The sequence below is a fragment of the Podarcis liolepis genome (genome assembly GCF_965112155.1).
Source record: "Podarcis liolepis genome assembly, chromosome: 4".
NCBI classification, from domain to species: domain Eukaryota; kingdom Metazoa; phylum Chordata; class Lepidosauria; order Squamata; family Lacertidae; genus Podarcis; species Podarcis liolepis.
Genome location: NC_139558.1, coordinates 47,682,320 through 47,698,494, shown reverse-complemented (window position 1 = coordinate 47,698,494; position 16,175 = coordinate 47,682,320). Strand labels below are relative to the sequence as shown.

Below are 16,175 nucleotides of genomic sequence, written 5' to 3'. Positions count from 1 at the left end.
CTGCAGGTAGGCAAGATATAGGTTGGAATTCAGTGTTATCTGTAGAATATTTTCAGTTTGTCAGACAGAATGATCCCTCTCCTTCCCCTGCGTGCTGTTTTGTGGTTGTTGTTTTTTTACCACCCCCTTGAGCCAGTTTTGGCAGCGAGCAGAGGGGAAAAGTCTTGTTGTAGTAGTGGGAGACCTTCTACAGGACTTTTGCTGATAAGGCTTCTTAGGTGAACCCCACCCAAAGTATTCAATAATTGTACAAATACAATTTATCAAAATTATATTGCAAAAACTAAGTTTGGCAGAGAATAAATATTTTCAGGCACTAGCAAACTGTCAAATACATGAACAAATACCCAGAAGAAGTAATTTCTTATAATCTCACTAATCGATTATCTGGGACAACACATTCTGAAACCCACTGTTTGTTTAAGAGCAATACACTGCTTTTGTAATCTAAGAGAGCAAGACTGCTTCTTTGTCTTTGTACAGTGTCAGCCAAGTGCACGTGGACTAATATTGTAACGTGCGTTAGGTCATTTAGAGTCTCATTTCCAGTAGAGTTGGAGAAAGCATATATTCAACTCTTACCAGTTTTGCTCTGTATAACAATCTGCTAGACAGTTTGACAGTGCAGATGTAACATCATTTGATTCTTGACAGCCTATTTTTCCACTCTCACTGTAATTTTTTTCACATGTGTCATTCACCATACCCGGTACAATGTTGCTGAAATTGGTTTTCCATTATAGTCTTTTTGGCAATCACTGTAAATGTCAACTCAACTAATTAGGTACCTATCTGTTGCTGCTGTGATCACCTTCACATTCCCAAGTTTGAGATAAGAGTTGTAGTAAAGACCAGTATTGTAAGTTTTCGGAAGAAGAAGGTTGAGATGAATTAATGGATGGTATGACAGTTAAATTGTCGCGTTAAATCATGCAAAGCAAATTTGTGTACAAGTTATAAATCTTTCTAACTATGGGATGTTAGGAGGGAAGGACGAGTTGGTTCTTTGCATAATTCAGCCTTGTAAATAAGCCTCCAAAGTTGCTACCCTGAATTTTTAACTAATCTATTAAGAGGCTAGTAGGCTGTGTTACCATTCTGGCCACTGGGAATGAGAAACCTGAAAGTGCAGGCTTCCAGCTCATTATTAAGTTGCTTTTTATCAAGCAGACTGGTGGGGCTCGGGAGTGGGGAGAGGGACGGAGCCATCCTTTCATTCTAGCCCAGTGCATTTCCATGGTAACCATGGAGGAAATATAGCTCCCCCTTGTGGTTAGCACAGAAACCAAGCAGGCTCAGGACCGCCCAAGACATTTTGGGACCTGAGGTGAACCAGCAAAGGCTGCCTCCCTCCTTGCCAGGGAATAAGGGGTGAGTGAAGATCTACGTTGGAATCTGCTGCCCCTGTGGATCCTGCTGTCTGAGGCAGCCGCCTCACCTGGCCTTATATGTGGGCCATCCCTGAGCAGGCTGCTGGAAAAAGAACACAATGAGCCATCCCTTCTCCACCATCCCATTCACTCACCTTCATGGAATTCCTCGCCACCTATGGCTACCATACAGACTGTTAAATATAAGGTAGACATAGTTCTCCTGTTATTTGCCGTTCACTCCCTCAAAAGCTAGTCGGCTTGGCCTGTTACCATATATTTCCCTCCACGCCACGGGCATTCTAATGAAAACCCCATATTTATTAGCTAATAACACCAAGGTTGCAGGTTCGATCTCCATATGGGGCAGCTGCATATTCCTCCTGCATTGTAGGGGGTTGGACTAGATCAGGCATAGGCAAACTCGGCCCTCCAGATGTTTTGGGACTACAACTCCCATCACCTCTAGCTAACAGGACCAGTGGTAAAGGATGATGGGAGTTGTAGTCCCAAAACATCTGGAGGGCCTCATTTGCCCATGCTTGGACTAGATGATCCTCAGTGTCCCTTCGAATTCTATGTTTCTATGATTCCTATATATTCTGTATGAAAATAGGTGATATTAAAATTAGTGATGTTGCTTGGCTTGGAATATAAATTCATTATTCCTTGGCTTGGAATATAAATTTCAGCAATGAGTGACTGCTTTCAGCTCAAAGGCAAGTATTATGGCATCTCAGTTCTTCTCTACCTTGGATTTTAAAGAGAAGAAGTCCCAACCCACTTATCTAACAGCTGCAGTGTCTACAGTAGGGTGAAATGTTTCTCTTCCCCATAATCTGTAATATTCCATAGTACCATGGCAGGCACTGAGGATTGTGTTTCTCTCAATCCTACTCTCAAGATTTGGCCTTTTTGGGGGGCCATTACACTGTTAATCAATGGCGAGTCTGACTTAATAATAATAATAATTTTATTTATACACTACCCAGCCACTCTGGGCAGCTTCCTCTTGCTAGGATGCCTGCAACTGGGCAAATGGCATTCAGCCAGCAGTGAGTTGGTTTTGCATTTTGGCTGGAGGGCTCCCTGGTTGCACTGTATCCTAACTGCCGCCAGGCTGGCAGATTGGAGTTTGGATTGCCCAGTAGTAATTCATCAGAGTTTGTATAACTTTATGTTTGCTGATTATCAGATCAAATTAATACTGACGATTTTCTCACTGCTGCAACACCAATTGTTTCTTTCTGGTATCATATTTTTCCATAGCTATGTATTGTGTGAGATTGAGCTTTATTTTTATTTTGTTGGTCATCTCGCCATGTAGTACGGTCATAATTAAATTTGATCTGTCTGGGATAGATTAAATCACTTGTCTTCAGAAACTTCTATGCAGAATACAGCAAGAAGTAACATGCTGAGGTGCTGCAAATAGGCCTTTATGAATTTAGTTAAAATTTCAGTTTGGAATATAATTTCATAGAATTGGAGAGTTGGAAGAGACTCTGAGCGTCATCTCATCCAACTCTGTGCAATGCACAAATCTCAACTTTCTGCTTAAAAACCTCTGAGGAAGGAGAGTCCTTCTTTGCTATATATTTTTATAGAACAAACATTTTTCACATCCCTTTTCCAAAACTTTGGTTTTAGGGGGTATATTATTCCAAATAATTTTAATAGGATTCCATGAGCAGCTATAGTCATTTTTGGCATGCATAGGAGAACGATTAAAATGCAGAGAGACCTTAAAAAACTGTCATCTCCTATTTCAAAGTATACTTTGAAGAGCATTCATCAGTTCTTACATTAGAACAGCCTTTGATCACATTTCAACCTCCAGTGAATTCCTTTCCTTGAATGTGACATTGAAGCATAACAGAATTTTCTTTTTCTTTCCCTTCTTTTTATTAGATCAGGAGCATGTCATGCATAATCCCCATGCATCTGTATCCCACCATTCCAATAAGGACAGCATTTTCTGGCTTTCCCTCAAGCAAAAACAAGGTACACAATTGTATGGTTTATGTATGTTTTTGCAAAGTGATCTGCATAACGATTGAAAATATATTTTCATTTATGTAGCTTAATTCCCATTTAACGAAACAATAAAAGCACAACTGTTTTGCTCTATTATATATTGTAGCGGTGGGACTCGTATTTGTTGAACATGGGTTGGGAGCTGTCCTCAAGTTAGAGCAGGCATAGGCAAACTCGGCCCTCCAGATGTTTTGGGACTACAACTCCCATCACACCTAGCTAACAGGACCAGTGGTCAGGGATGATGGGAGCTGTAGTCCCAAAACATCTGGAGGGCCGAGTTTGCCTATGCCTGAGTTAGAGGAAGTGTGGCCCATGCAGAAAATGTTGAGAAGGAAATATTCCTCCCAGCTTCCCAATTAAGTCTTCATTGATGTGGTTCAGTAAACATATCTAACATGTGTATATATATGGCTCCAGTAGATGACTCTCCCCACTTGCCACCCCACTAAGTGACATCTGCATAGCTTGGTTGCAGCCACTGGCACCCACTGGATGACGGACAGTGAATGTCGAAAAAAACTATTCCATCCCTTCCAACCTGTAGTAGCTAAAGCATTTAGCAATCTTCTGGTAGCTGAGACTAGTGCAGATGAGCAGGTTATGGGTTTGATAGATGCAGTAGTCATTTGAGTTTTGCTGGAGAAGAATGTACTGGTAGGCAGTCTGCTGCTGGCTCACCTTATCCTATCAAAAGCCACTAAACAGAGAATTAGGTTGTTTATTGTCAAAGGTTGGTGCCAAAGGTTCCCATGATCTTAGTGCCTTCCCTTTCTCTGGAGTAGGAAGGTCCAGAGGGAAAAAAAAATCCACTGCCATCTTGTCCAGGAAATCCCATCCTAATAGTACAAACATTGCTGGCATAGGTGTAGTACTTGTTGAATATATCTTCCAGCTGTCCCATAACTCCAGATTATAGAAAGAGCCAAAGTTAGCTCACTGTTCTGTTTTCTGGGTCCCACTGCTTTGAATATATTGTTTACCTTCTCCATAACTCTTATAATCTAGTAATATCATAACTCTAGTTCTCGACAAATGGAGTTATTTAAATTGTTCACTGTAGCGAAAGATTAATTTAATTAAAATGAATATATATACCCTATTTCAACACTGTCATTCTCTTCTTTTTGATACTCCATCACATATTCGCTAGGATTAACAAACTTTTCTAAACATTATTATAGAAGAGATAATAAATCATTCAGATCACATATACAAACCTATCCCTTGCCATGATTAAAGGGAATTTAGATTTCCCAATTTACTGTTCTGAATAGTGGTATTTGGATTAGATAAAACTTGTGCTGTTAAACCTGTCTGAGTTAATATAAAAGGAATATTCTTATTACTACTATACTTCAGTTTGTATTTAGCTATTCAGTTTAGAACATATTATTTCTATCCTGTGTCTCTTGGGCTTGCTGATCGGAAGGCTGGCGGTTTGAATCCCTGCGATGGGGTGAGCTCCCATTGCTCTGTCCTAGCTTCTGCCAACCTAGCAGTTCGCAAATGCACCAGTGCAAGTAAATAAATAGGGACTGCTGTGGCAGGAAGGTAAACAGCATTTCTGTGTGCTCTGGTTTCCAACACGGTGTTCCGTTGCACCAGAATTGGTTTAGTCATGCTGGGCACATGACCCGGAAAGCCGTCTGTGGACAAACACTGTCTCCCTCAGCCTGAAAATGAGATGAGCACGCAACCCCATAGTCACCTTTGACTGGACTTAACCATACAGGAGTCCTTTACCTTTTACTGCTACAAAATGAGTACAGTATGTGACTTAAGGTTGAAAATATAATAAAATATTACATGCTTTTAATATACTTTGATAACGAAACAGATGGAGTTTTATTCTAATTGATTTTGGAATAAACATGCCCTGGTGTCTACAAAGGACAGAATGTAAATTTAAAAAAATTAAAAATTAAAATAGATTGATACTCTGATTTGCTACTGGTTTAGTGTTATTTTTTTTTTTGAAAGCAATGTAATTTTTAGAACTTTGAAAGGAAGTTGATTATTAGAAATGTTATTTTATATGGTAGTAACAGGGACGCGGGTGGCGCTGTGGGTTAAACCACAAAGCCTAGGACTTGCTGATCAGAAGGTTGGCGGTTCGAATCTCCACGACGGGGTGAGCTCCTGTTGCTTGGTCCCTGCTCCTGCCAACCTAGCAGTTCGAAAGCATGTCAAAGTGCAAGTAGATAAATAGGGGAAGGTAAACAGCGTTTCCGTGCGCTGCTCTGGTTCGCCAGAAGCGGCTTAGTCATGCTGGCCACATGACCTGGAAGCTGTATGCCGGCTCCCTCGGCCAATAAAGCGAAATGAGCGCCACAACTCCAGAGTCAATCACGACTGGACCTAATGGTCAGGAGTCCCTTTACCTTTAACAGAGACCCTGCCATGTTTCAAATGCACAGATGCTAATAAAAACACAGTCTTTGTACCGTTCTGCTTCTGGATTACAGAAGCTGTCAGTTTTTAAATATCGTATAGAAAACAAATTAGAAAAATGAGGACCAAACTTTAGGTTTACAATTAAATGCTGTTAGATGGGTGGGGTACTACTACTACTACTATTAGGATTCACTCTTCAGTCTATAAGAATTAGATTTATTGACTCGCACAATGTGTTGCTGCTTTTTCTGAATGTCCATTCCTTCATACGTACCTGTGTACTATAGTAAAAGGTCAATATTTTCATTCCCTGCATCATCCTGTTTACATTTTAAATAGAAGTAACCTCCATTGAGTTCATAGGGGCTTATCAAGCAAGCCTGACTGCAACTATTGATATGTTCAGGAAATTGAGAAGATTGTAAAGTCAGGATGTGAGTCACCCGTACTAGGTGTTACAGTGTAGGAGGAGGGAAATAGACACACGGCTGCCATCTTCATAAGTAGAAACATGTTTATCATAACCTCTAGTTGGGACCTGTCACTCTTATTAGCAAGCAAGCAAATAGTTTATTAACGTCACAGACCAATAAAATTCAGTACAAAGAGACACAACATTTAAAAGCAAATACAGATAATTATATATTTTTCTCCTTTCAAGAAGTCAGCAATATTTTTTCCTGATCTAATCACTCTTGGAACTTCCTCTCTTGCCAGTTATCAAGATAAGACATTTCTTATAAAATTCAAATATTTGAATTCGAACGAATTATTTACATCCTGCAATTTTATGAACATTTTACTCTGTAATATGAACATAGACAAAATATTGGTCTACTGGAATTGATATAACAGTTAATCCTTTTACTTATATATTGACCTGCAATACCTAAATGACATAAATGGAACTCTAAAGATTTAGAATAATTGGGTGCAAAGACGCAAACATAATACAGTGGTACCTCGGGTTAAGAACTTAATTCATTCTGGAGGTCTGTTCTTAACCTGAAGCACCACTTTAGCTAATGGGGCCTCCTGCTGCCGCCACGCGATTTCTGTTCTCATTCTGAAGCAAAGTTCTTAACCCAAGGTACTATTTCTGGGTTAGTTGAGTCTGTAACCTGAAGCGTCTGCAACCTGAAGCGCCTGTAACCCGAGGTACTACTGTAAATTTAGAGGGTGTTTGTATCTTTCTCTAGCAGAAACCTTTATGCTACATACTTTCAAAATATGTGTGGCTAACAAATTGTATTAAAGTTGTAACATTCTTTATGTTTATTCCTATACTGTTTGGCAATGTGTTCTTTAAACACCTCATTCTTAGATATATTTTCCTGGATGTAAGCCCACTTGATTCCAGCAGAATTTTGCTAAATGTGCAGAGAATCATGGCATTAATCTTATGATAAATTAATATTAATTGCCAGAATATGTGACTGGTTGTTTGTTTTCTTTCGGGGTTTTTAGCAGCAGTTATTAATGGCCAATCTTTAAGCAGGCTTCATTTCAAAACAAAGTAAATTGCATTGTCAGCGCTCAATCCATTTGTTCTCATCTAAACAGCAACTGGTTAACTTGCTTTTCTTTAATACCAGAAGAACAGTTTTTAAATTCAAGCTTTCAATCAGTGAAAGTGTATAGAGCTTCTGTTGGAAGTGCCAAGATCTTTATGAAAGATAAGCCTCATGAAACGGCAACCAGAGCTTGTAAATATTCTGTCTCTGGTAAATATTCTTGCCTGAGTTATGACAGTCGTATTATCAAATAGATGAAATGTTCATGGTGTTTTCTTTAAAAGTCTTTTCATAGTCCCTCTTGTGGACTTGCCTGTGAGGTCATTGAGGGTCAGAACATGACTGAGTCAGTGGCATCCTTTTAATGCTTGAACTGCTCCTGCCTCTTTATGCTCCCAGCACAGCACAAGCTGGGCAAGTTTTCCAAGGGGGAGGTAGGATACATACGGCACTGTTTCTTCTTGGCTGCCTTTTCAAGTGGTATGGATGCAACTCCCCAGTTACAAACACTATCTAAAAATTTCTAGCAGAGAGGCTTTTTGCTTCAGGTTTTCTCTATAGCCGTAGACAAACAGCATCTTGGTGGCCTCCTGCAAGCCATTCATGCACACCAGGTGGTGATCTGCTTCTAGAGATTTTCACATCCAACCGCTTGCAGGTCTTTTGTTTGTTTGAAGAAGAACAAGAGTGTTTGATATTGTGGTGAAAATGATCAGCAGCAAAGACATTTTTACTGCTTTAATTTCACATTTAACACCATCTGTTTAAAAAAAATGTGAGATGGGCTTGGGACAGGGGAGGATAATGATAATGATGATGATGATGATGATGATGATAATTTGTACCCCACCCATCTGGGTGGGTTTCCATAGTCACTCTTTTCATAGTCCCACTTGTTTTGGTACTGTTTCTTGTTTCTTGTGTTTTTGTTTTCAAAAAGTAATTTAAAAAATATTCCTTGTATTAGTTGCCTAACGATATTAAGCACTATAAGATCGGGGGGTGGGGCGGGCATAATGTGAGCTCACCTGATCCTCCCCATCCTGACCAATGTGAGAACTGTTGTCTGCTGTGGAATCTGCAAATTGCTGGTTTCCATCAGGTCATGTAGATTCACTTATAAAGGCTGCCTCTCTCCATTCACATCAAATTCCAAAGATGCCCTTTCCATCGAGCTCCATTTGCATCCCAAAATAGGCACTTTCCCCACCTGCCTATACATGCGGCTAGCTCATGCCGTGATGCATATTGCTTGATTGTAGCAATGGCTGTTTGGAATGATTGTACTTGATGGCATATCATGAGGTCAGCCATGCTTTTTTTCTGTACAATTCCCTTTGAGAGCATAGTCACAGCATCAAGTCTTGTTGCCCCCAGGGGAACTTCCTGCTACTAAATTATTTTCAATGCATGCAATGACAGGAACTCATGTGTTAGCTGGCAGTTTGTTGGTGGCTGTAATTACTTTTCTAAAACTACCAAGAGAAGACAGAGGGGCATATTTTAAAACTCCAAAGAACTAACTGCAGTTTTTAAGGATTTGTGTGTATCTCCTAAAGAAAAGCCAAGCCCCTGCACTGAACCAAGACAGGGTGGGCTTCCCATGTCAAACTGAGACAAGGCAGCTCCCCCCCCCCTTGAGTACATTTTTAGTATGTTCACATCAGCAATGTAACATTGGCAGAAGGGATTTCTGTTAAATTGAGGAGCCGTGATAACACAAAAATCTTCGTATGTTAAGTTGTTCATGCAAGTGGATTGCTTATGTGAATATTCATTTATTTCCATGTCTTTTGAAGATGAATACAATAACAAAGCATAAAGATAGCACCACATAGAGTGCATTACTGTGGCTGAGGTTGCCAGTGTGTGGATCATTGTGGCTAGGCTATTCTGAATGGCAGCTGTACTTTTGATTTGGCCCACTGAGCCCCTGGCATGCACCTGTGATGTCCTTTGCATGCTAGCAGCTAGCTGATTCAGGGATTTTTTTATCATGACCTGGTGCAATCCAGGTCAAGTTGAAAACCCCAATGGATTCAGTTGTCCCTGAATTTTGTTATGGTTCTGTATGAATCAGAGCCAGTGGCCAGATTATTATAACATTAAAAAGAAATGCTTTTAAACAAAGGAGACTTTTAGCACAGGTAACTCGCAACTTAGGTGGGTTCCTGGCTCTTGTGCGTATAAGCAGAATTGCATTCCTTGGTTTCTCAACAATATGTGTTTAAATTACTTATTGTATTTTTAGGAATCGTTTTGGCTCCAAAAAACAAGTTGGATATTCCAGTATTCTTTGCACCTCAATCAATGAAACTGTATGAAGTTGTGCTGGTTATTAAAGTTGAAAAGTTGGATGCTGATAAATGGTCTTACGATGACACCTTCGAATTAAGCGGAGCACTAACAAGGTAAACATTTTAGTCACAGAGGAGATAAAATTGATATCTGCTATTATTTGAAGTGAAAAATAATTGCGAGCTCTATCACTTTAGAAGACTGTTTATTGTAGTATTTATATATTGCTATAAATGTTGCAATGGTTAGAAATGGTTAGAATTTACTAAGTTTAGAATGATTTTTCACACTTTGCAAACCTTACAAGTATTACTGTACATCGAATCATAGAACTGTAGAGTTAGAAGGGACCCCAAGGGTCATCTAGTCCAGCCCCCTGCAATGCAGGGCTATGCAGCTGTTCCATACGGGGATCGAACCTGCAACCTTTGAGTTATCAGTGCCACACGCTAGTCAACTGAGCTATCTGGGGCTTATTAGATGGATATTATTGAATTTTAGAGGTGTGAAGATGCTAGTTGATATGATAGCACCTTGCCCCTGGAGAAAAGTGGTGGAGAGCAATGCACTTGGGTTATGTTCCAAGTATCCTCTCTGCCAGCCTTAGAAACTCAGTCCTCTGAAACAGCCATCTTGCAGAACAAATCTTAGCTGGCTATCCCAGAAAATCTTCTCAGAGTTTTTGTTTTTTAAGAACTTTCCCCCCATTATTCAAAATACAAATCGTAGCAACGATGCCCCCTGGATATCTGAAACTGAAGTGGTGGCTCTGGAACCTGACACCTGGTTCTAGAAAGCGGCATATAGACTCCACCGTTTTCTGAGCTTTTGAGGACAATGGCACTATTGTGATGGCAGCTACAGCACAAATGATGGGGAATTAGAGTTGAATACAACTGAATGCATGTTAGACCTCATGTTAGTATCTGCTCGTTGGCAGTGATGAAAGCTTTCTTTCTTCAGTATGACTGAATCTGTGCAGGGTCATCCAGCATAGATCTTCTGAATGGTGAGAGACTCCTACCAAGGAAGTTAGTGGAACCTTCAGTAGTCTTCTGCCACTGATTTGCTAAACACTTTAAGGATTAAGGCCACTGCATACAATTCTGACTTGGAAGCTGCAGTTACAATAGTAATGGTCTGTGATGTAGCTATGGCTCTGTCTGGTCAGGCTGATATGGATACCTCTCCACTTGTTCACCCAGGGGGTATGGACAGGATACTCAGAGCCACATATGTACTCAGCTTGTTGCCCTTGATTGATAGTGGTGGTTGTATCAAACTGTTTAATTGATATACTTTGAGCAATGAATTTTGTAATCTGTATTTTAAATTATTTGATTGTAGTAATTATTTCGATGTGTTATGCTTTCAGTCTGTTATCTCCTTTGAATATTGTTCTCTATAGAAAAGAAGAGTAAATTGTTGAGGATAGGATGGTAGCAAAACACAATAGCCACTATCTTAGAATATACCCGTATTTTTCGCTCTATAAGACGCACCAGACCACAAGACGCACCTAGTTTTTGGCGGAGGAAAACAAGAAAAAAAAAATCTGAATCCCAGAAGCCAGAACAGCAAGAGGGATCGCTGCGCAGTGAAAGCAGCAATCCCTCTTGCTGTTCTGGCTTCAGTGATAGCTGCGCAGCCTGCATTCGCTCCATAAGACGCACACACATTCCCCCTTACTTTTTAGGAGGGAAAAAGTGAGTCTTATAGAGCAAAAAATACGGTATTTGTGTCCAACTCCAACTGAAAACAAATTTTACTGCGCAGATTAACTTCCAACATGATTCATTTAATTATCTTTTGTTTTGATTTAATGACAAGTGTTAATAAGAAGTCTATTTATGATCGTCCTAAGAAGTGGGTTTAAAAACAACCAAAAGCCTTTTACTTGAGTGTACCACTGTTCCAAAAAGACAGCACCTTCTGCACTGAACTAATTTCAAAATGGTCACAAAGCATTGCTGGAAATCTTGGTTAATTGTATTGTCAATATCACTTGTATCAATTTTCTAGAGTAATCATATTCATATGTATATATTGCTTATGTCTCTCAGCAACACTGTAATAATGAAGGATGAAGTCATCCGGGGAATTCGTTGGATCTATCCAATTCGTGGAATTCCTGAATCGCCACCCTATAAATCTGCACCAGGTACATATGAGTCAAGAACTGCAAACTTTTCTTATATAAATGAAAATAGTACCCCCCCCCTCGAGCTATAATTCAGGCTGGAAATAGATGGAGCCATGGTCCCTAACATTTAGGTGACTAAATAAATAAACAAACAAACTGGCTCTTCCTAAATGTCTCTTTCTGACCTCTAAATTCTTTTGAATGTTGCTGTAGCCTACACTCAAGAAGCGGGATGTCAAAAGACTTATTTGTAACTTGCATCCCAATTGAAACCTGTTAGGAGGAGTTTTTATTTCTGTTTATTACCTGAATGTTTCTAGCATGCCTGTAACATAAATTGTCTGCTAAGCTCAGAAGACAAATGAAGCAATTAAAATACAATATGAAACACAGATTTTAAAATGGAGAGGGCCAAGACATATTTCAAAATCTTGGATGAGCAAAATGGTTCTGTCACCAAAAAGGACCACTAAGATAGCACTGGAGAGACCTCTTTGGGAAGACTGTTTCATTACAAGGTGCCACTACCAAAAAGTCCCTTTCCTTGGGGGTTACTTACCCCACTTCGATCAATCTATATGGATATGTTTTATATTTATATGGCTATATAAACCCAAATTATATGGGAGAAATTGCTTTACCTTTTCAAAGTATTTTTCCATATACATCTTTTACTTTTATTCATATTATTATTTCAGTTGTTAGTTGCTTAATACACAGCAGTCTCTAGGAAGCATAGAATAAATACCAAAAAAAAGTTAAAACATAAACAGCCCTCAGTAATAAATAATTATAGAACACCAAAGCAACAAATACTTCAAAAAGCAGCAGGAAAAAATTACATAGCAGATCCAAACAGAACCAGCAGGGAAGCCAACAGTAGCTCCAGTTAACAGCCCACTCAGCTTGCCCTATCAAATGGTTGAAAAAAGAGGAAGGTCTTAACCTGTTGGCAAAAAGATGTTAAGTCAGCACCAGGTGGACCTCATTGGGGAGAGCAGTCCATAAATGAGAGGTCATAACAGAAAAGGCCCTTTCCCTTGTCGCCATCCTCCTAAGGACTAATGAGTCTCGGTAGGCTTATGTCGGGACAGGTGTTGGGTCAGATATTAGGCTTCCAAGCCATATGGAGCTTTATAGGTTAAAACCAGCACTTTAAATTTGGATTGGAAATGTCTAAGCAGCCAGTGAGTCCTGCCAAGACTGATGTTATACAGTCAGATTGCTTATTCCCTGTCAGCAGTCTGATTCCAACATTCTGCACTAGCTGCAGTTTCTGAACCATTTCCAAAGGCAGACCCACATAAAGCAATGCGTGGGCTGTAATTCAGCAGTACTGATCTCTCTATGTAGCAATGGGTTCCTCTTGTTCAGAATGAGAGACTCAATCTTTTGTGGCTCCAGCTAGCTGTGTACTACAGGGTTATCATTCAGTAAGGCTAACAGATAGCAGTTCCTCTCTGAATATTGTTTAGTAGGGAACATGAGTGGAGAATGCTATTATAATCATGTCCTGCTTGTGGGAGCAGAATGCCTGGCCAGGTGGGCCTCGGGTCTGATCCAGCAGGGCTGTTCTTATGTGAGACCAGTGGAAACCAGTTTGCTACTTAGGTGACAGCAGATGTTGGGAATACAGGAAGTTGCTTTATGCAATCACACTGTTTCTCCAGCTAGTTTAATATTGTCTAAATTATGCGGCTCTTCAGGATTCTAGATCGGAATCTTTTCCAGCCCTCTGTTGGGCATCAGGGATTCAACCTAGGATGTTCTGCATAAAAAAGTACTCTAGCCTTCACCAGAACTTCTAGAAAGGGTGGTATTCTGCGTTAATCCTAGTCAGAGTAAACCCTTTTGACGTTGCTGAGCATAACTAATTTGGGTACATTAATTTCAATGGGTCTACCATTTAAGTAGGTACAACCAATAGTGCATAGTTATACATAGGCAAAATGCACTGAATTCAGGTATATGTATTATCATAGAGCGCTATGTGGAATATTGCAACAACAAATAAATTCTTAAAAGCAGTTCTGGGAAAATAAGTTTCTGTGTAACAAAACGTTAACCATATCAGTTGGATTCCTAGTTTATTTCAAATTGGGGATTGTATGCGAAAAGTATATACATTAATTTCTTAGCTAAAGCACAATTACAGAATTAATTTGTTCCTTGGGTACCTATTAAGAACATTGGAAATCAGTTTAATGATGAAGCTAATAGCCTTTATAAAAAGACACCACGTGGGCTGATAAGGGCACTTCAAAATGTGTGAGTCAATTATATACAAAAGCTTTTGTAAAGGAATGAAAACAATAGTCTGTCTTGGTGTTTGAAGGTAATTGAGAGACTTATTGAGGAATGAAATTATTGAACTTAATGGGATAGATATTATTTGTACTGCCATTGTTCTAATTTGTTAAAGACCTTTAACTTGAAGAAAAATGCCACTATAATCTTAATTACAGATTTCATCTCATTAATTTGCAGTTTAATTAATTAAGGATGGAATGCTGAATATTACCACCAAATCTTTTCTTTCGTTCTTTCTTTGCACAGCATGGCACCCTCATAAAGTACTATAATGACAAATGTGTATATTGGTATTCTTTAAGTTAGTTGTATAGTGCATGGAAGAAAATCCATTCACATGGATGTTTTGAGAAAGTAAAGATAGGCAATGAATGTACATACCGTGTTACCCCAGAATAAGCATGTGTTTTGGTCCAGATATTCAGTAGTCTAATGTCTGCTCTTCACACTTTGCACCTGGGGTCCCCAACATAACAGTCAACCACCAAGGCCTTCTGCCCTTCTCTATTTTAAATTATATTTAAATTGCTTTTTTTTGCCTGAAGAAGGCTGCCTGTTTGCAGGGTGGCAATGGCTGCCTGCTTATTTTTGTCTGTTTTTATGATTGTAGGTGTTTTGCCTGTGGGTAGCTGGGGGTGGGGGGGCTTGTCTGAGCATCACCAGTTTATCTTTTGTGAAATATCTATTTTCACAAAGTTTTGTGCCGCAAAAATTCCTTAAATTTTGAACTGTACCCCTAGGTCCAAAAAGATTGAGGACCCTTGCTTTGCACTACAATAAAGAAGCAGTGGTGGGATCTGTGTTTTTCATGAAGGCCTTAATTCAACAGTACACTTTTTAAGCCAATTTAAACAAATGAACTGTCCTTTGGATTGTGACTGCACTCAGCATGACCACATTTGCATTGCCAGCTCTAGTCAGGGATTGCTAGCTCAATGCTAAAGAGCTGAACTAAGAATGTGGGATGTGCCCTTAAGCTGTTGTTTAGCAATCATGAATTGCTTATAAGACATGCTGCATTTTATAATCACAAGCCACCATATTTTAATATTTTAAGCTGAAAGCTTCACAAAACACATGCAGTATTTATTGTTCACTCACCATTGACTTCATGTGCAGTCAGTTTTGTGCCCAGGTTTCAGAAGTGGGGTGGGAAAGGAAATCAATAATTACAATGAGACAGTTAATGGTTTTAAAGTGGTCAAAGCTTTCTTATTGTATGCAGCTGAAGATATACCAGGTAGAGCCTGATGTTTTCTTTAAAATTGCTGTACTTAGGTTATTTCGAAATGGACAAGACTTTATAGTAGTAGTACCGATGGTGGTGATAACAACAACAACAAATAATTATTATTTGCATCCTCTTCTACATATGCATTCATAGTGGAGTATATTTTGGTCTAAGAGGTTTAGTTTGGTCAGAATTGAGTACAGTGGTACCTTGGGTTACAAACACTTTGGGTTACAAACTCTGCTAACCCATAAGTAGTACCTTGGATTGCGAACTTTGCCCCAGGATGAGAACAGAAATTGTGTGCTGACGGCAGCGGGAAGTCCCATTACCAAAAGCACACCTCAGGTTAACAATGGTTTCGGGTTAAGAAAGGACCTCTGGAACGAATAAAGTTCGTAACCCAGCATACCACTGTATACACTTCTAGGTAAGGTAAATAGTAAAGGGACCCCTGACCATTAGGTTCAGTCATGACCGACTCTGGGGTTGCATGCTCATCTCGCTTTATTGGCCGAGGGAGCCGGCGTACAGCTTCTGGGTCATGTGGCCAGCATGACTAAGCCGCTTCTGGCGAACCAGAGCAGCACATGGAAACACCGTTTATCTTCCCACCGTAGCGGTACCTATTTATCTACTTGCACTTTGACGTGCTTTCGAACTGCTAGGTTGGCAGGAGTAGGGACCGAGCAATGGGAGCTCACCCCATCACAGGGATTCGAACCACCGACCTTCTGATCGGCAAGTCCTAGGCTCTGTGGTTTAACCCACAGCGCCACCCACATCCCCATACACTTCTAGAGTTAATGCTAAATACATTACTGGTAAATGAGCCACTATAGCAGTTAGCAGGCCATGGAAATTTTGCCCCATGT

At 39.8% G+C, this 16,175-nt stretch overlaps 1 protein-coding gene across 2 annotated transcripts in view; it reads left to right on the top strand.

The window, feature by feature from the left end:
- CFAP47 (cilia and flagella associated protein 47) overlaps positions 1-16,175 on the top strand; it is a 178,705-nt gene that overhangs the window by 136,562 nt on the left and 25,968 nt on the right. For both annotated transcript variants that reach the window (XM_083498341.1, XM_083498342.1), the window contains 3 exons: positions 3,282-3,374; positions 9,570-9,729; positions 11,680-11,777. In XM_083498341.1, the coding sequence (XP_083354467.1) occupies positions 3,282-3,374; positions 9,570-9,729; positions 11,680-11,777 (351 nt within the window). The remainder of the gene's footprint in view (positions 1-3,281; positions 3,375-9,569; positions 9,730-11,679; positions 11,778-16,175) is intronic.